Below are 27,794 nucleotides of genomic sequence, written 5' to 3' on the forward strand. Positions count from 1 at the left end.
AGCAGGGACTGGGTTTTCTGGCCCAGGAAACTCTGGGCGTAGTTACTCAGCCCAGAAGACAAGAGAACTCTTCTACAAGGTTCTTTTATTGATGCTCACACACAGAGAAAAACTGTTAAATAGTAGCAAAAGATACTATGTTTAGTTGAAGTTGAAGCTGGAGTGGGAATGTGGTGGCGGTTGAGGGGTGATTCCCTAAATCATATGGGGAACCTCTGGCTCTCGAGATGTGGCTAAATTATTCCTAACCATTAGCCATGCTGGCTACAGCTGATGGGAGCTGGGAGTCCAACTATATCTGAATGGCCACAGGTTGCCCACCCATCCTAAATAAAACGGGCTTTCTCATATGAGCTACTCCCCTGCGTAATAACTCTAGACATTGTCAAGGGAAAGGGGGTAGATCTGGAAAGGGGGCTGCGACTGGCAATTGCTTATGTGTATGGTTGAAGGAGTTGGGCCAGGGCTGGGTGTAAGGGCACACTAGGGATTGTCTGGATAAGCAGAAGCCTTGCAGGTGCTGAAGAATGGCTGGCCCAGGAATTGTTTGGTGTTTGGAGCAGCTCAGGTGTGATGTGCACCTGTAGCCCGGCATCCCCGTAGCCGCTCACATTTAGCTAAGCGGTTTCCTTCCCAGTAACCGGCATCCTGGCCATCATGACAGCGGCAACGGGTGCAGGGCCCCACCCATATGCTCTCCCCAGCAGGAATTACGTGTCGCTGGCTCCCATCCACGTAGCAGTTGGGCCCTGTGGAGAGACATGTCCATGCATTAGAGTTTGCCATTGTTTGCAGAAGTCTCATCATGACTCTTAGAAGCAGAAAGGGCAAGCAGTTTAAGAGTACATGTGTAGGTGGGGGCAACCCAGCCAGATGGGCAGGGTATAAATAATAAAATTATAATTATTATTACTCCTTGTACCCCTATCCTCTACCGGGAGCTCACCTCATGCAGAGGTTCTGTGCTAGAGGCTGCTTTTATACCAGGAGGACATTTTTCATTTTGGGGGGACCCCTCTTCTAACACTAGGGCTAAACACCTGCCAAATCCTTCAAGATGAGGTGGGGGCTACCAGGTGTGTCCCCATCATTTCTAAGTAGGAGGCTTCCTGTTCAGTTAAGCAAGCTTGTGTCTGGTCAGCTTGGCTCAATTCCTCTCACTTCCCTGCTCCATTAGGACAGGGGCCCTGAACAGCAAGGGAGACAAAGTTCTCTCCCCCTTCTGGACAGCTTGAAGTGGAACATTTGTCCCTTGCTGTGAAGGTGTGTCTTTCTCACCATCCTCACAGGTGGGGCAGCAGTGGCCCTTCTTGTAGACTGGATTGACGCAGGGCGGAGGGGCGCAGTCTGCCACTAGGCAACGAGCGATGCCATCTAGGTCACAGGTACACTGCTCACACTCTGAGGGCTGTGAGAGACAAATATTGGTCAATAGAGCAAGTAGCTTTATGTGGACAGCACACAGTTATGATGATGATGATGCAGCTCTAGAACTATTTTGCATCAGTGGTGCAGAAGCTTATTCTTTTCTGAGAATTGCATTCCCTTGGGAATCTGTTCAGAATTCCATGCCAGTGGTGTGCTGGTCCAGAGTCAAAGTGGGTAGGGCACCTCCTCTGCTACCCTGTTTCCCTCCCCCTTTTCCTCCTAATAAAATTAGGCTGAGAGAAATAGGTTACCCATCCATCCCACACCACCATGTTGCAGAATTGATTGGATTTTGCAGTTCCAGAATGAATTAGTCATGTCTTCTGTCTGTAACTTGCAAAAAGAGATGTGCGTATGCAAGCAGGTGGGAAACTCATGCCTCAGATACTTAATTGGATGAGGCTCCTGGCTGCATCTTTGCTTACCTGTATCTGTGCTTTAAGTATCAGGGGAAGGAGTGATCACAAAAGAAATATAAGGCCCATCATCTCCCTTTTTTTGTAATGTGTGAAGAAGCATTCCAAACTGAATGCATAGCTATGGCAGTACTGGGATTATACCATCAGATGGCACTATCAACTAAGAATTGATAGATAATGAGGGAGAAAAAGCTTCTGTCCCAATCTCCCTTGACTTTGTGTATCTTGTCAGCTCTGGCCAACTCAAGATTACTCTCAAATAATCATGCGGCTGGTCACTGGGGAAACTGACTGGTCATAAGAAAATGTTGAATAGAGAAAACTCTGAGTGAGTGAGAGATTGTCCCCAGTAGCGCAGAACCTTCAGGGATCCCAATATGCTAAAAAGGCCCATGAATGTGTTTTGGAACCCATTACCCAATCAAGCTCCTCCTTAAAATATCCAGCAAAGGAGACTGAAGTCATTTTCAGCACCTCACCTCTCATTCACCTTCTCACTTGCAAAACATGAGGCTAATTCTAGCCAAGCCACATGCTTTTGTTCTCTGCCCTAAGGGGAAAGTTCTAATATTCTACCTTCTGTCAAATTCCCTCCCTCCTGAACTAATAGGTTGGTTGTCTGATTTCACACCTTCAGGGTGGGTGATGATAAAGACTGGTCTCCACTGAAGTTCAAGTGGTTGCAGATAAAAACATTGGTCACTTGCTCTAGATCACTCGTCACAATACTTTAAAATAACAAAGCTGGAAGATGACATCAACATTTAACACCAAAAATCATATCTTAATGATATAATTGTCCATGATCATCTTTATAACTCCAGGGAAGGAGATTGCACAACTTCACTGGCAAGTTGATATCTTGTTCGTACTACAAACCTACAGTACAAAGGAAAGTCTTTACCCTTCCTAATTTCAGAACTTTTCTCTCTCTAGATCTATAGCACTTGTCTTGCTTGTAAGCAAATGCAAGATAACCTAGTTCCAGGAAGTGTTGGGAAGCAGCCCTATATTACTGTATCTACAACCCAGATGTTATGGACCTAGAGCAAAATCTGGCCATCCCTAGTAAAGAACTGAGAAGCTTTGGCTGAGCAAAGTATTTTAGGGCAAGTTAGGCCCCAGCTGAATGGTTCTGGATAATCAAAAGCTTGCTTGCTATTTTATGAAATTTTGGTTGGCCATAATAAAGTTATTATTTGGGGGGGAAATATGGCTCAATATGGCTTTGCAGAAAGCATTTACCGTATTTTTCGCTCTATAGGACGCACTTTCCCCCTTCAAATATGAAGGGGAAATGTGTGTGCGTACTATGGAGCGAAGATGCCATAGCCCCGCGACCCTCTCCCGGCTGGTAGGAGCCTCTTTAGCCGCGCGCCACCTCTCCAGCCGGGAGAGCGCGCGCGGGGCTAAAGAAGCCCTCCGTGACCCTCTCCCGGCTGGAGAGGCGACGCGCTGCTATGGCAGGAGCCTCTTTAGCCACGCGTCACCTCTCCAGCCGGGAAAGTGCGCGTGGGGCTAAAGAAGCCCCGCTTACCCTCTCCCGGCTGGAGAGGTGACACGCGGCTATGGCAGGAGCCCCTTTAGCTGCGCGCCACCTCTCCAGCTGGGAGAGCGCGTGCAGGGCTAAAGAAGCCATAGAAGCTTTCCACTGCTCCCCGACCTGCTCTTTGGGGCTGGTGGTGGGCTTCCCCCTGCCAGCCCCAAAGAGCAGGTCGAAAGGAACCTGAAGCCTGGAGAGCGAGAGGGGTCGGTGGGCACCGACCCCTCTCGCTCTCCAGGCTTCCAAGGTAGCCGCCTGAAGGCGACTGAACGCACCTTAAACGGCACCTTGTTTTAGAGGGGGGAAACAAGAGGGGGAAAATTCTCCCCCTCGCTGCACAGCGCCTCCTGCTGCTTCGCTGAAGGGGTGCTGGGCAGAGAGGGGGAGATTTTTTTTTTCTTGTTCTCCCCCCTCTAAAACAAGGTGCGTCCTATTGTCCAGTGCGTCCTATGGTGTGAAAAGTACGGTACTTTCTGTGTACCTTTCAACAGAATTTTGTGTTTGGGTAAATGGGACAGCCAAGAGATAAGTCATCACACAATAATTTGATGTTTAGGTAACGGACAATTCACCTAGGAAGAACCCCACTGCCCATTCTTTGACTATATGTAGCAACTGGTCCTTTCTTCATCAATACACTTATTTTTTGCAAACACTCAATTCATGCTATCCAAAGAGGCATGGAGCCCAGGAATGGAGGGCTTTGATCTTCCACCTGCAGCCTCAGGGCTAGAATTTGACTCCCTTCGGCTAGTGCAGGCTTAGTGCCAAAAATACTCCTTTCCCCACCCACCCTCAATTGTCCAAGTCAGCCATGCTAGAGATTGTTTGGTCTGACTCAAGTCCTAAAATAAACTACACACATTTTTGGCAGCAACAGACAATAGCCAGAAGCAAGGTGCTGAACTGGTCAATGTCAGGCCTAAGAAATGGATGAAAATGCAATTCAGTTAGTCAAAGGATGCTCAGCTAGGTACTACAGCCAATAAAATTGCCTTCTGAATTATCAAAAAGCTTTGGTTTTATGGGACCATCTTAAGAGCACCTCCAGCTTCACAGAGCACTTTTGATTTGGTGCTTCTCACCCACTTTGGAAAAGTTTTGTTTGTATTTTCTTTTGCTTCAGCCAGTAATGAACAAACCATAAAGAGATAGCCATTCCTGCTTCCAGTCTCTTACTCTCCTGCCTAGGCCTCCCTTTCAGAACAAGATTTAAGAAACAGAATTGACCGCTTGCGATTCTTAGACAGTGCCTTTTTCAAGAGCATTCGCTTTTTCTCCTGCTTTTGAATATCCTCACTTTGCCCATCCATCACCTATCCATCCCTGCCCACCTGGCTCTAGATTCCTTCTCATGCCATCCCCACTTTGCCTAATTCTCCTGTAAATGCCTTACCTGGAAATGCTGCCCCAGCTCATACACTTGTCCACGGTGCTCACAGCCAACCCTTTCGCAGCGTGGGCAGCAGTCGCTGGGGTAGTGGCTGACGTGAATGCAGGCAGGTGGCAGAGCAGTGCAGTCCGTGCGGGCGCAGGCGGGCCCCTCCGCTGTGCACTCGCACTGGGTGCAGTGGTCACTGTCCAGGAAATACCACTCCCCAACGTAGTACAGGCTCCCGTTGGCATCACACGTGGTCACTGGCCCTGCCAGTCCTGGGATGGGCACCAGAGTCAGCAGCAGCAGCGCTAAGCTCAGCTGTGCCAACGGAAAGGGCATCGCTGAACTCAAGGGACAGATGCCTGGCATGGGAGTTGGCGAGAGGGAGGAGCAGAGCAGCAGCAGCAGTAGGGAAGCGAAGCGGAGGAGAGCTGGCGGGGAAAGTGGGCATCCAGTCCGCCCCAACGCCGCTCGCGGGGTCCCACCGGGAGGTTGCCTGCTGAAGCTGCGGCTAAGAACCGCCCTGGCGTGCCTCGGCCTTTGTGCAGCCGCCGCCCGGCCCGGCCCGCCCCTTCTTGCAACCCGAGCCCGCCCAGGGGCACAGCACCCCCTCCCCAACGGAGCGGGCGGGACCGGGGCGGTGGGAGGGAGCTGGCCCCCTATCTGCACCTCAGGAAAAGCCTGCTAAGACAAGTCCACTGTGCTCCCTCTCCAGACCCCTCGAACACTCATCCGGGCAGCGAAAGTTGCGTCTCCCCAGTTCCCAGTCTCCGCGGCCTCCAAAACACGCGCGGCGCTGGATCTCTCCCTCTCCCTCCCCCCCCATCTTAATCCTAGGAACATTAATAGGCAAAGAAAGAAGTTTCTCAATATTGTACTGTTGCCAAAGCGTAAAGCCAGTGGGACCCCTCCTGGATGAAAACTGGCCGACGTGTGGCTTCTCTTTACCTCCGATTGCTTGGGTGCAAGCGCGGGCGCGCCAAGAGCTTCAACGCGCACGCTTCCTTCCCCCGGGACGCCCGTCTCCACGCTCGACCGACATCCTGTCTGCCTCGTGGGCACGGCTCCTTTAAGAGGCGAGGCTTCAGAGGAACGCGGCGGGGCGTTACCATGGAGACGGCGAGTTTATATTCCAGAGAGTTAGAGGGTGGAGGGGGCTCGGATAGGGCAAGACGCCTGGCCCTCCGCCCCTCCGCCCGGTGTCGCAGGTGAGGGCTACCGCAGAGTTATGTCCGTGAGTCCGTAGGGAGTGAGGAAGTGTGGGGAGAGTAAAAGGTCTGGGGCGGAAGTGGGCTCGGTGGGCCGAGACGTAGGTGAGTTAAGCACTGGGGAGCAACTATGGGGAGGGATAATGGGCAATAGGTTACATTTGGGGCTATAAACAACTACCTGACATTCAGAAGACAAACTTCAGGGAAGTTTTTAATGTGTGACATTTTAATATTTTTTTAATCTTTGTTGGAAGCCGTCCAGAGTGGCTGGGGAAACCCAGCCTGATGGGCGGGGTACAAATAAATAATAATAATGATTGATAATAATTACGATTAACGGGAATTAGTGTGACTCTCGAAGTTAATGTGAGGGGATGAGTTTGGTATATGGGGAGCAAGAAAAATTATATGCTCTTATTGTCTGGTGACCCACGTGGTAGAAAGGTGAGTGCAAGTAACAGGATTTGTAGACAGTAGTGCAACTCAGGGGAAAAGTACAGAGCACCACAAAAATGGGGTGCCTCAAATGTCCATCTAGAGAGTGTCAGGTGATAGAGTCAGGAACAAACGACCTGTGGCAGCACCTGGGCTGGCATGGGCATGTTGTGGTCTATTGGCGCTGATGGTAGTCACAGCGGCATCCTTATTTTCTACAACAGTTTTAGTCAGAGGGTGGTTAACCAGGCATGTACATGGCACTCGATTCTATTTTTTACTTTTACTTTCATCCTTGGTGCTCCCCCCCCCCATAAATGTGTTTAACATCAGGGCAGCAGAAGCAAATTCCATTGTATTCCTGTAATGCTAGTGCTATGACTTAAGTGAGTTTAGAATGTGAAACTGTACATGCTCAGAGTATTTCACAACCATTTATCTATTGTGCTAATGTATCAGGAATGTAGGAGCAGTTATAAAACATGGGAATGGCTTACCTTACAACTGACAACTGACAAATGTAATATGTGTGGCTGTCTAATGGGTAAAAGGTAAAGGGACTCCTGACCATTAGGTCCAGTCGTGACCGACTCTGGGGTTGCGGCGCTCATCTCGCTTTATTGGCCGAGGGAGCCGACGTACAGCTGGTCATGTGGCCAGCACGACTAAGCCGCTTCTGGCGAACCAGAGCAGCACACAGAAGCGGTATTTACCTTCCCGCCGGAGCGGTACCTATTCATCTACTTGCACTTTGACGTGCTTTCGAACTGCTAGGTTGGCAGGAGCAGGGACCGAGCAATGGGAGCTCACCCTGTTGCGGGGATTCAAACCGCCGACCTTCTGATCGGCGAGTCCTAGGCTCTGTGTGATCGGCAAGCCCTAGGCTCTGTGGTTTAACCCACAGCGCCACCCACGTCCCTAATGGGAGAGGGGTGTAAAACCATGGATGTGGCCAGGATTTTAGTTGGGGAGGGACAAAGCTATTGAGCTTTTCTTGGGAAATCATGGGTAAAAATACCTCATAAATAGGACATTGCGGGGGGCCAGGTTTCTGTTGGGGGGCAGAACCTCAGATAATTGAATACTTTCAATGCTTTTCAATAATATTTGTGAATCTTGGGAGGGCAGCAGCCCATGTGTAAAACCATTAAGTTCAGTGTCTAAAATTACCTAGGTGCACCATTGCATGTGGCACCGAATAGTTGTGATGTGGAGCTTCTACTCACTGTCTCATTGGCACAATCTTTTTTTCCTTTAAAGCCCATTATCGTGGAGTCGGATACAGCACCCATGTTGCCCTTGCCTGGTGCATCTGGGGAATCCTTGCAGTCCGTACCATCACTCTGGACAATGGTAGAGGAACAATTAGCACCCAGTGAGAGGCTTGAGGCGAAAGCTATCTTGGGTCATGGCCTTGTGGAACGGAGCTTGGAACTTCATGCTGAGGTTAAGTACCGAAATACTGGATCTCCTATTCAAAATGATTCACAAAAGAGCAGAACAAACAAACAAACCAATCACCCCTCTTACTACACAATTTAGAAGTGGCTGGTGACAAAGGGATATCTGAATAAAGCATAAAATCTAGGTCTCATCAGCTAAAGAGGCAGCACTAAATTTGTAAGGGGATTTGACTGATGAAAGGGCCCGCCTTTCATGTCTATAGATTGAGTGGAGTGGACTGAGTGCTAAAATTGAGCGGCGCTAAGGGAGGGCTTATAAATTGTATTAAGCCCCCTTCCACTGAGCACTGGCCACTAGTTTTGGCATACATGCATTTTCATATAGAGTAGCATTCATGTGTGTATGGAAAAAACCTCTGGTTTGCCACTTACATCTGCTTTGAGTGCCGTTTAATTTCAGTGAAAAGAAAGCACATCTGAGAAGGCAAGTCAAGGAGGGGACAAAATATTGCAACCATCCCCTCCCTGTTTGACAAGGTCCCCATTTGCCAGCTCCCAGCTCAGCTGGTTCCTAATGCTTGGCCAGAGCCCCTAATCCATGCTATTCCAGGCCCTTTGTTCTCCTCCAGCCATTCATGCCCTTTCTTTATTCAGCATGGTCCTGACTGCAGCTGAGAAGAACAGTAAACATCCCAGAGGCTTTTCACATGGTAATTGCCTTACCTCCTCCTGAAACCAGAAGAGCAAGCACAACACACCCTGACAAGATGGCACCTTTCTCTATCACTTCTTCATGTTAGAGCTTTGCTTGAGATCCAGCCCCCCCCCATTGTGGCCAGTAACCCCCTCCCCAGCCTTTATGAGGTCTTTCACCTGGCTGTCTATTACATCTTCATCACAAGCCTGATAAATGTGGCCTAGGTACTGCCTGTCTCCCTGCTGTGTTCTTGTATGTGTCTCTGCTCCCCTCCCCAATTGGATATCTGAGAGGCCGCCCAGGGAAGCAGCTGTACCATAACGTTCCTCTTGTGGATGTGTGGGGCCAGAAAGGGATTTCTGGCGCTCGCTTGCCTTACAAATATCCTGCAGATATTTTTGCGGCATGACCTTGACTTTCCTCATGGGGGGAGGGAGAGAATGATTGTGGGTGGGCTGTCTGCAGCTTTGCACCTTTTATGGAGTGTGCAGACGGCAACAATGCAGTGCCCTCTTGCCAGCTACATTGGAATGACAGTGTTCTGGCTGGTGTTCTTATCTTCTGCAGGCAACTTTGCCCACTTTCTGCAAAAGGGTTTTTTTTTAATCCTAAAAACTTCACTCTTAATTCTAAAATACTCTTCACATAAACTAATAGCCTCATAGTCTGTTCCAAGTCTTACGGCGGATGCAACGTTTTACTGAATTCAGTGTTCTCTCACACACATTTATCACATTTGAAGCATCTTTTATTTCCTTGATGCGTGACATACTTCTGAAAAGTTGTCAGTTCCCTTTATGAAATGTAATTGTCTACCATCAGGTGAGTAACTAAACCATGGCTAGGTATTGATTTTCTTTTCTTGCAGGCAGGCACCTGGCTTGATTTCCAGGTGTGCAGAATAGCAATACTGGGAATGGGAGTGCAACTTGTATTTTTAGGTTGTGTCAGTGCTTCATCATTTGGGGAGGTGGAGGGTGGGGGAAAGATTACTTTGAGAAAGTTTCTGCAGTTTGTTCCAATGTGCACATGTGTGAATTTCTGCATGTGTTAATGCACTGTCCCTAATGCAGTCCAACCCCTTCCCTATTTACAGGTGCGGACACTGTTGGAATTCCATCAGGAGTTGCAGTCAGGCCGCCTTGGAGTGGAGCAAAGCCCACTGCAAGCGGATGACAGCTGGGCCTTGCTGGCAGCTCCCCCCAACCTCAAGGAGCTGGTGAGGGAGGAGATCCGCCTTCTTCTAATTGGCCTACAGCAGAAGGCATCGCAGGAGGGCAGGTACTGGAGATTGGAAGAGAAGGGACTTGAGAGAATTAAGGGCTGAGTTAAGGGGGAGCAGGTAGTAGGGATAGAAGAAAAGCAAGCAGACTATATTAAGACCTGAAGCCTATTTGATATAAGAATGAGCCCATTAGTTTCCAACTGATGTGCCTGGTGGTATTTATGTGTGCGGAATGGGTGAGTTTTACATCATCTTTTGGCCAAAGCAGTCTAGATTGAGGAAGCCATAACTATTTGTTACGAGAGGCTTAGAGTTTCATGGGACAAATCAGTTAGGAGGCTAGACAATAACTTGATTGTCTCTCTTAACAAGAACAGGATGGGGGAAACCTCTGATTCCACTCAGATATAAATAAGTCCAGTGCCACCTAGCGACTAAACTATATATTTACACTATTGACACAGGATTCTTTCTCCCTTTGCTTTTTAAGGGTGACTGTTCCAGAAATGCTTATTAGGAAATATCAGCCCCAATGCAATTTAATTGGCAGTTCCAGTATAGTTTCAACATGATTGCCACTCAGATGGCCAATGTCCAGCAAAAATAACCTGTACCAAACACATGTTTGCACCGTACACCTCCATCTGTAACTTGCGCTCCCCATTCAAGTGCAGCTTGTCAGTTTGTGTGTCTCTCTAGTTTTTTTTATCTGTAGAATTAATTCTAGCCTTACATTCCCATTCTTTGGGTCTCAATCATATAGCCTTTGTCATTTCCACATAGCTTCCTTACATCATGCAGGAATCACATTGCTGAGCGCCTCTATCAAGAATGCCAGTCCTGCTAGTGCATTTGTTTTTTATGGTGTGTTCAGTCCATAGCCTGAGGCTGGGATTATGTCTCACCTCCAAGTTCAAAGTGAGCATTCATCCGAGTGAGCACTGGGATCAGCACCTGCTGGAACCCTTGCCTGAGGATTTGCTCCCTGCCTTAGCCCTGTGTAACCAATGAATAGCTCAGTGAAGGCACGGATTAGAACAGGCTGGCTAGTAAGGGATAAGCTCTCAAACTCCTCATGCTGGAGTTGTTTGTACCATGTTGCCCTATCGGAGAATCCCTTCACACCCTTCAAACCTTTCTACTATCTTTCAGTCACAACCTGAAATTCTGCATTTGTTACTTACTTTCAAATAGCTCCCCTCTTGTTGAATTGACATGAGCACAGGTCATGGCTCCCTGTGTGCTGCCTAGAACTGGGTCCAATGAATGGCCTGAGGGCTGCATGTAGCCCATAAGGCCTGTTTTGTTGGCCCTGGGCAACATTTGACACCCTCCCGAGCCCTCATGCTGCCTTCCCAAAGCCAGATAAGCAAGGCACTAGGATTGGCGAAGGAGGTGTAAAGGATCTGGCAGGGTCCTAGAGTCCTCCTGTCTCCTGCCCAAAGCCTAATTGCTGCTTCCCTGGAGTGCTCTAGGACTCTCCTAAAGCCTGTTGTCTACTTAGCTGGCTTTGGGAAGGCAGGGCAAGGACTGGGGGGTGGCATCAAATTTTTGCCTCAGTCTCCCCACTGCACAATACAGTATGTGTTCTCTTGGTTCTGTGTCAAACTACTTTTGTGGTCTACTTGGTATGGAAAATTGGACCTCACTGGGCTCTTTTTTTATATAAATTTTTTTATTGGTTTTACAAAATTTTTATAAACAATACAAACAAATAAAAAGACAAACAAACATGTATAATTTCATAACCTTTTTTTTCATATCCCTCACTTCTCGGACTCCCCCAAACCTCCCCTTTCTACATCCCAATTTCCAAAATTATTTCAGCAAATCCTAACCAATTTTATCAAATATATTTCTTCTTATTCTTTTCTTTTACTTAATCTTTTGTCGCTGTAATCTCCTTTTCTTTCTCAAACCCTCGACATTTTAGCATTCATCAATTTTATAATAGTTCTTAAGATAAATTTTAAATTTCTTCCAATCTTCTTCCGCCGTCTCTTTCCCCTGATCACGGATTCTGCCAGTCATTTCGGCCAATGTCATATAGTCCATCACCTTCATCTGCCACTCTTCCAGGGTGGGTAGGTCTTGTGTCTTCCAATACTTTGCCATAAGTATTCTTGCTGCTGTCGTAACATACATAAAAAAAATTCTGTCTTTCTTTGATACCAATTGGCCGACAATGCCCAGGAGAAAGGCCTCTGGTTTCTTAGGGAAGGTACATCTAAGTACCTTTTTCATTTCATTATATATCATCTCCCAGAAAGCCTTAATCTTTGGGCACGTCCACCAAAGGTGATAGAAAGTACCTTCAGTTTCTTTACACTTCCAGCACTTATTGTCGGGCAAATGATAGATTTTTGCAAGCTTGACTGGGGTCATGTACCACCTGTAAATCATTTTCATAATATTTTCCTTACATGCCGTAAATTTTATCCCGGTGTTCCACAACCATTCCCAGTCAGCAAACATAATGTTATGACCAATGTCCTGTGCCCACTTAATCATAGCTGATTTAACTGTTTCATCTTGTGTATTCCATTTCAGCAACAAGTTATACATTCTTGACAAATTCTTAGTATTGGGTTCTAACAGTTCAGTTTCTAATTTTGATTTCTCCACCTGGAAGCCACCTCACTGGGCTCTTTAGTCCAGCTTGTTTTCCCTTTTAGGCTTCTATTCATTCCAGCTACTGGGTGGTTTTGTGACCCAGCACTGCCACCAACTGGTCTTCTCTTGTCCTTGTCCTGGAGATGAACAATTACCTTATGGGTGTACATTTTCTGCTTCACAGGAACCAAGATTGTGCCATCGCTAAATACAGCCCTCATGTGGTCACCTTTGCACTGAAGGCAAATGCTGGCAATAGTCAGTCTTCATCTGGGAGCAGTGCCCTAATCAGGTAAGACTGAAGGAAGCTGCAGCCTCCACACAATGAACTTCTGGGCTGTGACTTGTTCTTACCCGGAACACCATGAACTGTATCACCACAGGAGGTCTCAGAATCCAGGACTGATTTTGTCTGTAGGAAGCCTAACACCACAGAGTGCCATATGCCATAACTTAGCAACCTAGCAGCGATTGGTTCTTTTTGCATCTATGGGCAGTTTGGGACTGATCACTATTATCTCATTTGATCCTCATACACGTTCCAGGACTGGGGACTTGCAATGAGTTGGCCTCCGTGCTGGTTTCAGTCCCATTGTGGCATTAAGCTAGAAATGTGTTTGTATTATTTATATAGATATGCAAATTATGCATATGTAGAATTAGCAGTGGTGTGCCCACTTAAATTATAAGTCTCCATTTTGGATAGAACCTTAATGTTAAGTCAGAGAGGCTGTGAAATTACAGACTCAGCCAGCAAAGATGGGGCAATATCAATGGGGTGGGGTGGGGAGACTCACTGAGCAAGCAGAAATCTTTGTGCAGGGCTTCCACTAACAGAGATGTAGGTGAATCCCACCCCTAGTATGTTTTCCTTTTATATCTAGTTGAAGAAACCAAGAGCAGGTTGGTATGCGGAGGTACAGTCTCTCAAACATCTTGGTGAGGTTCCTGGGCATATCAGCTCCAGTTTCTGTGGTGTTAAGTACCACCTGTAGGTGAGTTTCAGAGTGAGTTCCCTTCTTTTGGCTGATATGGACTTAAAGGGAGGTATAGACCACATTCTAGTCCATTGGGTGGGGTTAATTTCATAGCCTATATCATGCGCCCATTGTTCTTTGATTGCATCAGTGTTGTGGGGATTTACTTTAGTTTGTTTTGGAGAAATGGGTGTGCTGTTGTGGGGATGTTTTCGATGGTGTCCCCATGAATTTTTGTTCCTCTGCAGTTATGGTTGGCATGGCCAGCCCTGTTAGAAATCTTCTGATTTCCTGTTCAGGTGGGTTGCGGGAGGTGTATAGGTTGGCACAAAATTCTGAGGTTATTTCTTTGGTGGTGGATGTTAGCACTACCGTCTTTTATAGTGACACAGTGTATACTTGTTTTGAGTGATCCCCCCCTCCCCCGCATCTGTTTGCTAATAGTCTGGAGTTCTTCCCTCCATATTCGTAAAAGCATTGTTTAGAGTATAGGATGTTAATCATTGTTTTATTGATTTCTGGAGAGTCAATTGCCCTTCTTTTTTGTTCTATGAATTTAAGGAGGTTTTTTTGGCTCCTGTTTGTTTGTAGTGTGATGGCAAGGTTGAAATGTCTTGTTCTAATTTACCAATTTTTGAGGAAGTTTGTTTTTTAAGGGATGTCCTCTCCTTTATGTAAGCTCCTCTGATGACCACTTTCATTGTGTCCCAGAGAAGGGGGGTTGCAACGTCGTCCACTTCGTTGTCCTTAAAGTAGTTTTGGAGAGTTTTCAAGAGACTCTCTAGGTAGTTCGTTTGTGGTTAGGATGGGGCTGAAGGATCATGATTGGGTAGTTTATGCTTCCTCTCCTATTATGAGGGTTGCTTCTACTGGGGCAGGTCTGTGATTTTAATGTTCTGTGTCTGAGTCCTAAGAAGCATGCTAGTTCAGTTTGATGAATCCCTGTCCTGTGACAGCCATACAGAGAGGATGGGAGTACAACTCATTGAAAGAGACTCGGGGTCCTGGAAAGAAAATGACTGACATCCCCAACCAAATTCTGTTACCTGATCCTTGTGCCAGTGTCCCATTCAAGCTTTGTTTAGTGCAGGAATGCCCAGTTGCAGGCATCAAGCCCGTCTGGTCACAGGAAAATGCAAGTCTCACCCAATTTCTGTTTCCTTAGGCCATTATTCTCCAGAACCGCTAATCTGGAATCCTTCTGTAATAAACTGAATATTGCCCATATCAGTGAGGTAGCCTCTCAACTTCGGTAAGTTTTTGCTCTATTAGGTTTTTTATTTGCACAAATATTGTAAGAGGGAAGAAGGCACAAGAGGGTTACAGGTATCCGTTGCAGGTGTCTGGAAGGCAGATATAACAGAAGGCCTTGTGTCTGAGAACAGTAAACTCACTGCAGAGACAGAAGGGAAGCTGGGGATGGCATTGTGTGAAAATGTGTGCAGATGGACCCAAGCAGCTTGTATTCTACCTTCTAACTCTCCCCATCAGCTGTCTCCCAGTCTGGCCTGTACCACAATCATGAAGACAAGGAGGGGCAAGAGTCTCTTTCCAAACTTCCTCTGGGTACAGATATAATTTCTATGGCACATTTTGCTCTGTGTAATTGCAAGGAGTGAAGTAGATCAAACAACAGTTGTGGCAGAACTTAGTGGGAAAGGCATAGCATAAAAATGTGGGAACCGCAAGAGAAGGTCAAGAAGCAACACAGGAGTGTGGTGTCTAAGCCATACATAGTCTTGGCTCCCAGTGCAGTCTCCAGTGGGGAACACACAAAGGGCTTTGTAAAGATTCTTCCATCTTGTGCCACTGGGCATCCTGCATATTCCAGGCAGTATGTATAGTTATTGAAGGGAGCTTGCTAAAGTCCACCCCCAGAAATGCCAGAAAGTGTTCACCAGCCAGGAACTCTGAACAAGGAGAGCAGCAGAGTACAAAACAAGGTTTAGAAACACTGTCGGCATTAGAGATACTTGTGCCTAGTTACGAACTACTTCAAAGTAGTGTGGCTTTCTCTTCTCATCCCTAGCAACATGAACTGCCACTGCAAGCAGATGGTGGCTATCCTCACATCTAACTTTCATTTGAATTGCCAGCCCCTACATTGGGAACGTAAACAAAAAGTGAGGAAGGTGTGGAGACACCAAGTCTGCAGTGCTGGCAATTGCTTTCTGTCCCAAATGTGTCACCTCCTTTGGGTCTCACTGGCTGTACTATTTTTCCTAGAACCTTGCTAGAAGATGAGTGCTGTGATCTGGAAAGATACATCCCCTATTTACAGGTAAGGAATAAACCCTTCGCATCTCAAGGAGGGTCTCTAGAGTTCCTCATATTTCTCCCATGCACTTCCAAGGATCTGCTTCAAGTTTTGGCCAATAGGTCTGTGAGACTGGTTTTTGTTGCAGCTTAGGTGGAGCTTCTGTGGCAACATTTCCTCAGCCCTTCTAGACTATTGTGTAAGAACAGAGGCAAGGCGCTGTGGGATCTGACCAAAGCCCCATCTAGTCTAGCACCCTGTTCTCACAGATGCTTATAGTAAATTTGCATGCAGGATATCCCCACAGCAAGTCATCTGAGTTGGCACTCATCCCTATATCTCATGGGGGCAAATTCCATAGTTACTTTTGTTTGTCCTGAATGTTGCAACCATCTTCTGCATTGGATGGACCCAAGTTCTAGTATTACCGCTCTCATGTCTTCCCTCCTGCCCATGTACATAGGAGCTTGGTCTCAGAGATGTATCGACAAAACTGTTCCCATGGCTATGGCAGCCTGGGTTAGAACAGAGTGTGGGCAGGCCTTGGGACAGAACTCTTGAGTTCATCAAGAGAGGAGTGACAAGGGTGTTTGGCTTCTATACCAGTTCTACAACTGCCCAAATAGCTAGCTTTTTTGTCTCCTTCCCAAATCTGGGGGACAGGGAGGGGCTGAGGAAAGATGTGAGTGGCAGGAAAACTGTTATGATGATTTGGATGTGAAAACACTATCACATTGGGCTGCAGGACTGCTGCAAGAGTACTTCCTGTCACCAGTGTCTGATGATGATGATGATTTATTTAAAAACACACCTTTGCAGCAGTACACCCATAGTGCTGAGAGCTGCCAAGTTATGAAATCACAGTGACTTGTGACTGCGGAATCAGGGTCAAAAGCTGGAATGATCATCTAATCCCAATGATAATCTACTCCAGCCTCCGGCAATGTAGGCTATTCACTGCTAGAGCATCCCTGAGAAGTGGCCATTTAGCCTCTGCTTAATAGGCTCTCATTTGTTAGAGGTTTTTAAGTCAGCCAACTAAGTTTCTAAGTCAGCAACCTGACAGACTATTTTCCAGAAGAATATGAAACGAGCGTCATCAGCTGAAGGGACTGGATACGCTGGTGCCTATCCATTAGCTTTCTGCAGTGACTGGGGCAACTAGAAGGCTAGGAGGAAAAGTAAGGTATTTAATACGGGAAGACTTTCCAACACGAGGAAAACCTTTGAGCAGAGACATGTACATCTTTAAGAGAAATGGTATAGTTGAAGAAGCAGCTTCTTTCTTCTGTGTTGTGTTTCCTATAACATTTTTCATGTTCCACAGTGCCAACTGGAGGAGGCGCATCACCATGCTACAGAGCTGCTAGAGGCAACACATGAGCCCACCATGGCTGGTATGCAGAACCCGAGTTTCGGATAAGGCCATGCTGGGAATTGGGGAAGGGATGCAGCATCATGGTACCTATAGCCATCATCTTTAGGCAGGTGTTGCCAAGGAGTGGCATTTGCAATGGGGCATGGTCTCTTTGTGAGTGCCAGACCCAATGCTCTTCAAGATTGTTGCTTCCCCCAATCCCCATGAAATAGGGTCTTATCTCCACAGAATTACAAGAGGAGAAGCGCGCCATGGAACGGGATTTGCAGCTAAGCCAGCCTAAACCAGGCACCAGTCCTTCCCTGATATCGAAACATCTTGGGAGTAGCAGCTACCAGCCGCAATTCAGGTGAGCCTGCAGGCACCAAAGCTATGATACCATGAAGCTGCATAATATTATAACTGAGGGGTAGCTGTCAAACTGGCACCTGCAGCAGAGAGGTGTTTAGGGTTGGTTTATTATTCTATGGCAGGGGTCACCAACGCGGTGCCCTCCAAGTGGGGCTGTTGGCAGTCTAACATCTAGAGGGGGCATCTTGCTGGCACTTTGTGCTGTATGGTCTCTAGCATACCTGCCATATTTTAAGTAAAAATTCTGGAGTTTGTTCTGTGTAGGACCCATTAGTTCTGCTGTAGAGACTAAGGCTCTTCTGTCCTTGATGCTTTACATGGAAAGATGCTTGGGCAACACCTCCTGCTTCTTGGTAACCCCTTCCTTTCCTTTCACAGTGACTTAAGAGGCTCGGCAAAAGGACCAAGCTTTGGAGAGATCAGTCCTGCTTTTTCACCAACTCTCAGAGACCAGACTTCTACTTTATGCCATCAGGCACTACCCCGGCGGGGCCACTCAGCACGAGGGTCCTATGGATGGCTGCAGCGAGATGTTGAGGAACCCAACCAAGCCAGGAAGGACATTGATGTTCTGTTGCCCAGACCTGTGCTGGCAGTGCCTCTGAAAGGGGGCAGGATTGCTTCAGCCTGCGGGCTGGCAGTAGCAGGGTTGGACCATGTCTTCCACCCCACGCCTCCTACAGAGCCATGCCCAGTGCCCCGCTTCTGCCCTCGCACTCGGCTGCTGCGATGCAAAGGACCCAGCTAGGGAATGGAGAGCTGCCGCCTTCCCTTAAGTACCTCATTTCCTACTCCCCATGCTGCAGGGTCTTCAAGGGACCCAGCCCTGCAGCATCCTGTGCCTCAAGAGTTTCTGCTGTTGCCTTTTGCTCATCCTTGTGAACAGGGTCAATGGGATTCCAGGGAAAGCGAAAAGGCAAAGAAATGCATACACACAACCTCCCCCAACCCATGAATGCAGATAAACTACTTGCAAGTGGGACCCATGCCAGTGAGATGCTTCTTCTCCTTCTTGTCCACAACACAGAACAGTGGGCCTTGTGGCAGTGAGGCTGTGAACCCAACCCACACCTTCCCCATTCCTCCACGCACACCAAAGAACTGTACCACCCAAGGTTCAGGAATATAAATTTCATTAAAATCTATCAGACTTTAAAAATCTACAACTGGAAGAGTCACAGTATGGGAGACGTGTCACAATTATTGCTATGAACAATGAGGCGGCAATGCTAGCTGCCGCCTTCGACACAGGAGGAAAGGACAGACACGGAACCATGCATTAAATAGTGCAGCCTCGGCGGAGAGGAGGGAAGGTCTGGGGGCTGGCGGCTTAGGGCAAAAGTACCATCATGGCATGAAGCCATCTGTCCCCCCTCTCCCTCTTAACTGCTCACGATGCAGACGTTTGGCACTTGAACGCTGGCTGCTATGCCCATGCCACCGGCTGGAACAGGTACCACGTGGGTAGGAGCCAGGTGTGCCCTTGCTGTTGGCACCATGGCTACACCGCAGCAATCGTGCACGGCTGGGAGCTGAGGGGCGCCCCCCCCGACATGCACTGTTTGGCATTGGTTAAGTGAATTGGCATCAGGGTACAAGACAGGATTGTGGCTGCCGGGGTCTCCTGTCTCCTCCACCCAGGCATTTCTAGGGGGTAAAGTGCAGGCAGCAACACTGACATGGAAACACGGGACGGTGAGGCCGAAAGACGGAACCATTAGTACCTCCTACCCATCTGAGGCAGCACAGGCCCTGCTTTGTGTTAGGGAGAAAAGCCTTGGAGTTGGAGACGGGGCTGGTGCCGATGGCCAACTTCTCCAAAGCTTCACCATGAAGCTAGCAGCTTCTGCCCCCACTACTAGTGGAGAAGTGGGCCACATGGAACCCAGGCCTGGCCAGGATAGCCTTTAGGGAAGCTTGTGCTTTTGCTCTGTGTGTGTGTGTCTTTCCCACCTGCAATAGTGTGGGCAGGACTTGGCACATCATCTGCTCTTAGCACCATGGTTGGCTCTGTCCCTTTCCCTGTGGGATAGGGCAGAGCTAGGTCCCAATGGTCTCTTGCCTTTGTGGAGACCCCATTCAAATTAATTTATTCCTCTTAGGGGAAGAGTGTAGAAAAGTGCTTCAGAATAACAGGCTTGGGGGAGCATCCGGAAGATGCTGTCTAGACCAAGAATGCACACCTGGGCAAAATCTGTCCAGTGGGCTGCATGTGCTGCCCAGAGTCTGTGGCGCTGCCCGAGATGTCTATCATGGTAATACGGTGCATCCAGCCTCTCAGCTGTCGCTTTTTCTATTTGTGAGAGATGCTGTTTGCTTATGTTTCACTCTGCAGGTGTGCGATTCTGGATGGTGTGCAAATAAGGCTCAATATTAAGATCAGAAGGGAGACAAGTGCATATTTTTGTTCATGGAGTTGTGATCCTCCCATGCTCTTGCAACCCAATTAAGGAGAGCTCTCCTGCCCCCTACCCACCCACCCCAGTCATTAACCTGCCAAATTCAATACATAGTTTCTAGCAGGAACGTTTCTTATCATGGGAGGCCATGGCGAGAAGTGCAAATTGTTAAGTGCTGGGGAAGCTAGCTTTCCTTCCCTAGGTGGGGAAGCTGGGAAGGTCTGTGCAGTGGTGGGGGGGGGGGAGAGGTGCAGTCTTAAGTGCATCTCTGGAAAAGCCCTCGCAGGGGCAGCAGCCTAGCCGAAGGCTGCCTAGCCTGTGGCCAAACGATGCCTAGAATGTCAGGATTAACATTTACAATTACAACCAACCCTCTTGCCCTCCCCCTCCCCCCACCCCAATCCCCCATTTGCTTATCTGTGGGGCCAGTCCCCAGGGCCCTGATCCAGGGCAGTATGGGGCATACCACCCCCAATAGATACCAGACCCCCTGGGCCCAGGTGCAGCTGCCAGAATCCACCCCCAAAGGGGTTGCTGAGCCAGCGAGGCTCCAACCGACCCTCCTCCTGGTGCCTTTTCCCAAGGCACCCCCAACGGTTCAGCCAGTGCACACCCTCCCCACCCCTGACCCTGGTCCTGGTTGCGAATTGGGGCCATCCGAACGTGACTGTAAACATGAGGGTTACAAGATGGCACGGGGGCACTAATGAGGTGGGTGGGGTTGGAACTCACAGCCCCTCCCCCAGAGTCCGGCGCAGCCCGGGAGCCAGGGCTCCCCCACCCAGTGGGGGGACGCTGTCATATATCTGAGCAGAGTAGGGTTTGGAGAACCAGGGCAGGTGGGAGAGGGGAGGTGCAAGGAGGGCTCCCTGCCCTGCCTCCCAGGCTCATGTTCAGATCTTGGAGTCCTGGCTGTGGGTAGAGCCGTTGGTTCCCACGGTGATGGCAACAGCCACGCCAGCCTCGTCGCTCTTGGGCTTCTCGGGGTTCAGCAGCTGCACCTCCAGCTGGGACTCCGTGGAGGAGCTGAGTACTGGCGCATAGCGGCCTTTCCGGTGCTCCATAAGGGCTGGGCCCCACTCGCGGCTGGGACGGGTAGCGTTTTTCAAACGCTGCAGGGAGACAGGAGGCAAGGGAGCGGGTTAGTGGTTTCAAAGCCCTTGGCCATTGGGATCCAAGGCAGGGGGCGCTCGGCTAGCCTGCTCACGGACAGCCTCACCTGCATCAGCGAGTCCCCTTCTGAGCGCAACACGCAGAACACGGCATAGATAGGGATGCAGATGACTGACGAGAGCGCCATAAGGAAACCGATGGAGATGGCCCAGGTGGGGTACACATAGGTATTGTAGGAGATCGGTCGGTACTGGATCACTGTGAACACGAGGATGAACTGGGGAGAGAGGGGAAAGAAGACTGAGTGATACAAAGCCCAAGAGGAGCAAGGGGGGGTGGCATCATGCAACTGCCCTAATTCCACACCCTCCTGTCCTCCTTCATACTGGTTACGCTTATGCCCAATGTTACACTCACTGCATCTTTGGGAACCCCTCTTGCCTTTGCATATGTGGTTCTTCCTCATTGGTATTTCCCTTGTCTCCTTCCTTGGCACTGTTCTCTCCTGTACTGGTGTGCTACCTAACATCTCCCTCCTCCCCCAACTCATATGCGAGTGGCTGTTCACAGTCCTCTCCCTCCCATTCTAGCCCCCTCTCACTGGGAGTGTTCTCGTCACACACTCACAAATATGATAACAGGAGAGATGAATCTCCAGCAGATTTGGAAGAAGATGGGTGGTGGGAAGCCCAGCATCATCTCAATGTCCTTGAAGTAGTTCCGGTGCCCTGTGTAGAGCAGAGGCAAAGGGTGGTCAGAGGAGTGGCATAAACCAGAGATGTTGTAACTGGGCACTAGGCCCAGCTGCAGGTTTCCATGGGCCCTGTTGTATGTAGTAGGGTGTCTGTGGGACTCCACATTGTAGATTGTGCACTCTCTCCCAGCGTGATGGGTCTCTCTTCCCACCCCACATCATGATTCCACAGATTTTCCCTGCTTTGACAGGAAGCAGAGCACCAGATAGTCAGAGTTTGCCCCAGAGGTTCCAACTGCTTCATGGGAAAGGACCTGGATGAGACAACGGAGCTGAACCCTTGCACACAGCCAGTTCCAGGGTTGTGTTTCTTTTGTGGGGTGGGGTGGGGTGGGGTGGGAACTGGGCCCTCTAGTGGGTCAACTTCCACAGACAGCTAGGAGACACCTTTGTACTTTCCCACAATGCCCTTGGGTGCCTGATGTAGCTCTAGGGCACTGTGGGAAATGCAAAGACTTTCCCAACTGGATAAATAGCTGTTTACAAGAGTGTCCACTCCTTAGGGTTTTAATTGTATTTATTGTTATTGTGTTTTTAATTGCTTTTAATTATTTTATGTGTACATTGCCTTAAGACCAGTGGTTTAAGAAGGTGATCAATAAATTGTGGTGATGGGAGTGGTGGTGGTGATGATATATTGCTGCCTGCAGTCCCAGCTGAAAGGCATAGAGGATCCAGAGCAGCCATCAGCATTGGTGGGCCAAGAAATAATACTGAGGCCTCAGCAGTTGTCCAAGATTCCAGATGCTGACACCAGGCCTGCTCTTGCACAGTTTATTTTCCTAGCAACAAGCATTTCTCTCACAGGCGAATGGGAGATCAGCCCAGCATCTTGGACCACAGCAAGTGCCTCACCAAACTGACCATTGGTACAAGCCTTGTTGGACATGTTATCTTCAACAGAATCCATATCGCCCTGCCTGAGTGACGTTACTCCTATATGGATTTGGGGACTAGGGAAAACATTGCCATCATCGTTAGTCTGGAGAAACTAATCTATGGTGAAGGTTTCACAAGCCAAAAATGAGCAGAGAGTTTGCTGATTTCCCTTCCCAGGGGTACCACAATCCCTTTTTCTTGTTGAATATAATTTTTTCAATTTCCCTAACAATTCTAGGGTTCCTATCTGTCAGCCACACTGCAGACAGAAGGAAGATGTCTTGGTAGTCTTGACTACCAATGAAAGGTTTTGTTGGACTGTGGAATACCCTGCCCAATTCTGATTGAGAATGCCAATTGCTGCCCAACTTATTCCTGACATAGCTTCTAAAAAGGACAAAGTGCAAACGGCCCATATCTTGACTGGCTATCCCAGAAGAAGCTTTCAGGCAACTCTCAGGATACTTACCATAGATGTACATGATAGAGACACACATGATGCATGAAATAACGACAAGTGAAAAGCTTGCTGCATAGTTGTCCATTAACAACAGCCAATAGATGCCAGCCTGGAGAATGGAGGGAAGGAAAGCTGTCAGTATGGGCAAGACCTATTGCCTTCGGCTCAGTAAGGGCTGATTTCCCTAAGAATGTCCCCTCTCCCTGTGCCCCATACCTGTGTAGTGAGTGGAACCCCTAGAAGAAAGCCCACTACAGCCACACCTAGAGTCACAAAGGTTTTCCGGCGGATGATCCACTCATTTCCTATTTCATCCACAATGGCTGTGACCAGAGTCTCCAAGAGGCAGAACTAAGGAGAGAATTGACCAAGGAGAAACAGGACATGAGGAATGTTGAGATGGCTCCAACCTCTCCATCCACCCCCTTTAGCAACAGGGCCTGCTGCCTTCCTCCTCCACCTGAACCACTTCTAATACACTTTCAGGGTGAGGATCTGGACTGTTTGAGATGTGGCCCACAGCATGTGATCAAAGATGCTTTCTTTGCTCTTTGGGACAACATGGGCACAAATAACATTTTATATAACACCATTCTTCTCTGTTCTTATTTTATCTGTAAGCCACATTGAGTCCCTGTCAGGGTAAAAGCTGTGATATAAATAAATACATGATGATAATAATAAGGGTTTTTTTTTAAAAAAAAGTAACTTTTTTTGTCTATAATAGGGATAGCCAAAGAGATGCCTTTCAGTTGTTAGATTACAATTCTTACCATTGTTGACCATTGGCCATGTCACATGGGGCAGATAGGAAATTTGTAGTCCAAAACATCTAGATGCAACCAGCTTGGCTACCTATCCCTAGTCCCTAAGCATGTGACCCAGCTGGTCCTTGCTCTACCCAGTCTGGAAAAAGGAGAATTCATTTCTGATGCAGTGCCCTGGGTGATTTCTGTCAGACCCTCCATCACCCAGTTCTGCAATGCCTCAGACACCAGTGCCCACTCTCACAAACCCAGCCCTCCGTTACTAAAGCACTCAAGTTCCCCAATTGCAAGTGTGTTCTACACAGGTGCCTATACCCTCTCTCCCACCCCACAATATCTGATGGGTCGATTTCCATGATTACCTGTGTTCCCAGCCCCAGCAGGATGAGCATGAAGAAGAAGAGAACAGACCAAAGGGGCGAGATAGGAAGTAGTGTCAGTGCCTCTGGATATGCCACGAAGGCCAAGCCAGGACCATGGTCAGCCACCTTGGAAACATCCACACCTAGATGATTGGCCATGAAGCCAAGGATGGAGAAGATGACGAAACCTGCATAGACACTTGTGGCGCAGTTGGTGATGCTGATGATGATGCTGTCTCTGTTGGAAGTGGGAGGACATGTCACATTATGAGATACCAGGGAAAGGGTCAAAGAATGAGCCTTGGAGGTGGAGAGAAGGAGAGATTATTTCAGCCAAGAAAAAATCACTGAATGAAGGAGGAAAAGGTCAAGCGAATGGTTTCAAGGTATCTCATGTACTTCGCATTCTCTAAAGCTAAGCACTTCTAACTCTCAACAATATCACCAGAGACCCTTTGTAGAGCCCCAAGTAAGCAGCTCAGATTTTTGGAGGAACAAAAAAGCGTAAGACACAAAATTGAAATTTTAAAAGGAGTAGGCGAAATCACCTCTTACTTCCCTTAACAAAGTATGGCTGACATATGTAAGAGGTAACTAGTCCACCATGTTTAATTCTGAACACATGCCCTATATTAGGGGTAGCTAATCTGTGGCCCTTGGAGTACATCATCCCTGACCATTAGCCATGCTGGCTGGGGCTGATGGAAGCTGGTGGTCAACAACGTCTGGTTAGCCACCTTGCCCTATATGTTTTGTTAAGGCTCTGGTGAAGAAATCAAGTCCCTAGACTTCATAGTTTCATGGAACAACTTGAAAATGGGCAGCATCTAAAATTGAGCACCTGAAAATGGAATGGGTAGTAGCCATAGATCCACTGTGGTTCCTGCATCTCCCTATAGACACCTTCCAGAGACAAGAACTATGCCACGCCAACAAATAGTTTCAATATGCTTTCTGGATGGCTTAATGAATCTTACCTGTAGCAGTTGTTGTGGAACTTGTTATACGATGCCATGGTGATAAGTCCACCCCAGGCACAGCCCAATGAATAGAAGATCTGGGAAGCCGCATCTCCCCATACCTACCAAAGACAAGGAAAGGGCATTACCAGCACATCGCCTTGCCTAGTTTACACAAGCCCCCAAACTCCTATGGTAAGGAGGGGAGGGGAGGGGAGGGAAGGGGAGGGGAGGGGAGGGGAAGAGGTGGTGTGATCATGAAATCCCAGAGATGATGTCCCGGGGGCAACAGCTTAAGCCTATCAGGCATTCCACACAAGTACCTTTGCATCAAGAATTTTGTCCCACTGCGGTGTCAGATAGTACATGATCCCAGTAACGGCTCCTTCAAGAGTTATCCCCCGCACAAATAAGATTGTCAGCACCACGTACGGGAAGGTTGCCGTGAAATACACAACCTGGGAGTCAAAAGGAAAGTTGGATGAGAACATTAGTTGGATGAGAACATGGCATCCTGTCCAGTGTTCTGTTGTCACTGCGGCCACTCAGGTGCTTGTGGGAAACCTTCAACAGGACCAGAGCACAGGAGCACGCTATCTGCCTATGGTTTCCAGCAACTGGACAAAGATGTCTTCTTCCCCTGAAAACTTAGTTTCATCACTGTGTCAGTCATAACGGGCTTGCAACTGAACTTTTACTCCCTCTTAAGGAAAACTTGCCACTGTTGCTACTGCTATTGTTGAACGTTTCTTTAGTACAACGTTTCTCAAACTTGCATCTCCAGCTGTTGTTGAACTACAGTTCCCATGATCTCAGACCACTGGTCCTGTTAGCTAGGGATGGTGGGATTTGTAGGCCAACAGCAGCTGGAGACCCAAGTCTGAGGAACACTGCTTTAGTACCAACAGTCTGTTAGGCAGCATGATTTTTCTGCCTATATCATGAATCTGTGTCCCCTGGTTAGTCAATGTCTAAGCACTGGGCACACAGCTCAGCCTCTTCCTAAGGATCTGGAAGGGCAGTTCTGGTTAGCCACCTTGCCCTATATGTTTTGTTAAGGCTCTTCTGAAGTAAGTTTCTCACAAGCAACTCGTTAGGCCTGGATAAGAGAGGAGGGGTAGAATGTTTGCAGGCATTGGGTAGGCCATGTTGGAGGCCCAGAGAGGTCATTGTGCTTTGGGTTTCCATGGAGAAGTTAGAAGAGAAGGAACACTACTTGCTTTTCCTGAGGACTTGACACCCTTGATGAGGCAGAGGAAGACGACGACCCAAGAGACGCCCAGGCAACCCAGAAGAGGGAGCCGTACTTCGCCCAGGTTCCCAATGTCATCCGACAGCTTCAGCACATACCGCCTGGGATAGAAGACAGCAGCACAAACCAGAGTTCATATGTGCTCCAGAAAACACACCCCAACCAATCTGTACCCACCCAACCTGCCCCCACCCAAAGGTCCAACCCCAGACATTAGGGCCGCTGAGATTGCCAGGAGTGACAGCCTATTATGTTAAATGCTGGCATAATGGCCTTGTGACATTAGCTGCTTTGATCAAACAGTTGAAAATGGGAGATAGGAACCTGTGCATAAGTAAGCAAGCAAGCGAGTGAATGCACACAATTTAGCACTAGCCTCAAGGTTTTGGTTATTTCTAGACCACTTGCATCATGAGACTTACAAAAAGAAAAAAAATATCACAAGCATCTCTCAGATTCCTATGGGAACAGTCCATTTATAACCCTCCTCACAATATAAGAAACATTTCAGGGCCCGACTGGAGCTGAGGTCAATCAGAAGATGAATATAAAAACAATCCTCAACATATATTCTGTTCCAATCTTGTAATTCAAGAGGCACAATACACAGGATGGTTTTGAACTTTTAAAGTGAAAATCCTGCAGGCTCATATTCACACCTACTATCTCCATCCCTTGGCTCAGCAATAAAGAGCCTGCCTTCTAATTATCCAGATGTGCTTGTCTCTGGCTGCAAATCCTTAGACACTCTCCCATGATTTATGACAAACAAGAGGTTTCCCCACATTCATTCTGATGACCCATGAAACTTTCAGGACAGCTGCATTCAAAACTTCTGTGCTTGGTCCCTATTTGGGGCAACATCTCTCCAATATCCAGCCTCCCTTAGAGACACCCAGGGTTTTGGTAACATCCTTAACACCTTAGGGAAGGTAAAAATAATTCCATGATCTCCATCTGCCATATTTGAACCAAGATGTGTCCATGGTGGTCAGCTTGTCCTCTTGTGAAGCAGGCCCTCAGTTCCCGACTGACAAGCTGATTCCCTCTTCATCCCACACCCATTTGCCCCTCTCCATCATCATCACCTCCAGTATTCCTCACTGGGGCTCGTGCGCTTGGCCGTCTGGTTAAAGAGTTGTGTGAAGTTGAGCGATGACCCAGCTGAGCCATTGGTAACGTCCAACACACCAGCGCAATCAGGTGTGTTCCAGTAGTTGCCGCAGTACGTCCAGGGTAGCACCCGTGTCATTGATGAGAAGAAATAATAGAAGGCGATGCAGATCACAACGTTGTAGTAGATTCCAATGTAGCTGGACACAACCATCATACCATACCCAACACCTGGAGGGAAAGCAAAGCGTGAGCACAGGTTGCAAGGGGGAGAGCTCTAAGGCATCTAGGGATGGGAGTTTGCAGCTAGTATGGACACACATACACTGAGGCTGTGGATATATGGCACAGGCAGACAAACTGCAGCACAATTTGAGCCTGGTTATGCAATTTGTTTATTTATTATTTAATGTACTAAGAT

General features: G+C 48.1%; 3 protein-coding genes across 8 annotated transcripts in view; 1 reads left to right on the forward strand and 2 right to left on the reverse strand.

Moving 5' to 3' along the window:
* Positions 1-70: 70 nt before the first annotated feature.
* On the reverse strand, positions 71-5,326 carry LOC308588481 (von Willebrand factor C domain-containing protein 2-like). Its single transcript, XM_081196872.1, has 3 exons — positions 4,787-5,326; positions 1,279-1,408; positions 71-749 (listed from the first exon to the last, which is right to left on the reverse strand). Exons 1-3 carry the CDS (start codon positions 5,135-5,137, stop codon positions 565-567), a joined length of 666 nt encoding a protein of 221 aa, XP_081052998.1. The 5' UTR covers positions 5,138-5,326; the 3' UTR covers positions 71-564.
* A 404-nt stretch (positions 5,327-5,730) lies between these two features.
* On the forward strand, positions 5,731-18,481 carry CCDC24 (coiled-coil domain containing 24). Of its 3 annotated transcripts, none has more exons than XM_081196868.1 (9): positions 5,731-5,976; positions 7,700-7,860; positions 9,611-9,795; positions 12,537-12,644; positions 14,495-14,581; positions 15,556-15,610; positions 16,914-16,983; positions 17,193-17,313; positions 17,694-18,481. In XM_081196868.1, the coding sequence occupies exons 2-9, from the start codon at positions 7,705-7,707 to the stop codon at positions 18,061-18,063; spliced, it is 1,152 nt and encodes a 383-aa protein (XP_081052994.1). In that variant the 5' UTR covers positions 5,731-5,976; positions 7,700-7,704; the 3' UTR covers positions 18,064-18,481. The 3 variants fall into 3 exon arrangements, with proteins under 3 accessions (XP_081052994.1, XP_081052993.1, XP_081052992.1); XM_081196867.1 differs by having other exon boundaries at positions 5,732-5,976; positions 7,675-7,860; XM_081196866.1 differs by lacking the exon at positions 5,731-5,976 and adding an exon at positions 6,352-6,423 and having other exon boundaries at positions 7,675-7,860.
* Positions 18,432-27,794, reverse strand: part of SLC6A9 (solute carrier family 6 member 9) — a 58,293-nt gene continuing 48,930 nt past the window's right edge. For all 4 annotated transcript variants that reach the window (XM_081196864.1, XM_081196863.1, XM_081196865.1 and 1 more), the window contains 10 exons: positions 27,349-27,604; positions 26,229-26,361; positions 25,332-25,466; positions 25,027-25,130; positions 24,050-24,287; positions 23,137-23,271; positions 22,930-23,029; positions 21,455-21,555; positions 20,934-21,104; positions 18,432-20,826 (listed from right to left, as the gene is read on the reverse strand). In XM_081196864.1, the coding sequence (XP_081052990.1) occupies positions 20,608-20,826; positions 20,934-21,104; positions 21,455-21,555; positions 22,930-23,029; positions 23,137-23,271; positions 24,050-24,287; positions 25,027-25,130; positions 25,332-25,466; positions 26,229-26,361; positions 27,349-27,604 (1,592 nt within the window). In that variant the 3' untranslated portion in view covers positions 18,432-20,607. The remainder of the gene's footprint in view (positions 20,827-20,933; positions 21,105-21,454; positions 21,556-22,929; positions 23,030-23,136; positions 23,272-24,049; positions 24,288-25,026; positions 25,131-25,331; positions 25,467-26,228; positions 26,362-27,348; positions 27,605-27,794) is intronic.

This window comes from Podarcis bocagei (assembly GCF_964188305.1).
Source record: "Podarcis bocagei genome assembly, chromosome: 5".
Classification (NCBI taxonomy): domain Eukaryota; kingdom Metazoa; phylum Chordata; class Lepidosauria; order Squamata; family Lacertidae; genus Podarcis; species Podarcis bocagei.

Excerpts from the sequence above, each read along its gene's own strand:
- CCDC24 (XM_081196866.1), top strand. The coding sequence starts at position 6,367 with ATGGGGAGCAAGAAAAATTATATGCTCTTATTGTCTGGTGACCCACGT. Across the intron at positions 12,645-14,494 it reads GGGAGCAGTGCCCTAATCAG|GCCATTATTCTCCAGAACCG; the intron begins GTAAGACTGAAG and ends CTGTTTCCTTAG. Across the intron at positions 17,314-17,693 it reads AGCTACCAGCCGCAATTCAG|TGACTTAAGAGGCTCGGCAA; the intron begins GTGAGCCTGCAG and ends TTCCTTTCACAG.
- LOC308588481 (XM_081196872.1), bottom strand. The coding sequence starts at position 5,137 with ATGCCAGGCATCTGTCCCTTGAGTTCAGCGATGCCCTTTCCGTTGGCA. Across the intron at positions 1,409-4,786 it reads AGCTGGGGCAGCATTTCCAG|CCCTCAGAGTGTGAGCAGTG; the intron begins GTAAGGCATTTA and ends TGTCTCTCACAG. Across the intron at positions 750-1,278 it reads CTGCCCCACCTGTGAGGATG|GGCCCAACTGCTACGTGGAT; the intron begins GTGAGAAAGACA and ends GTCTCTCCACAG.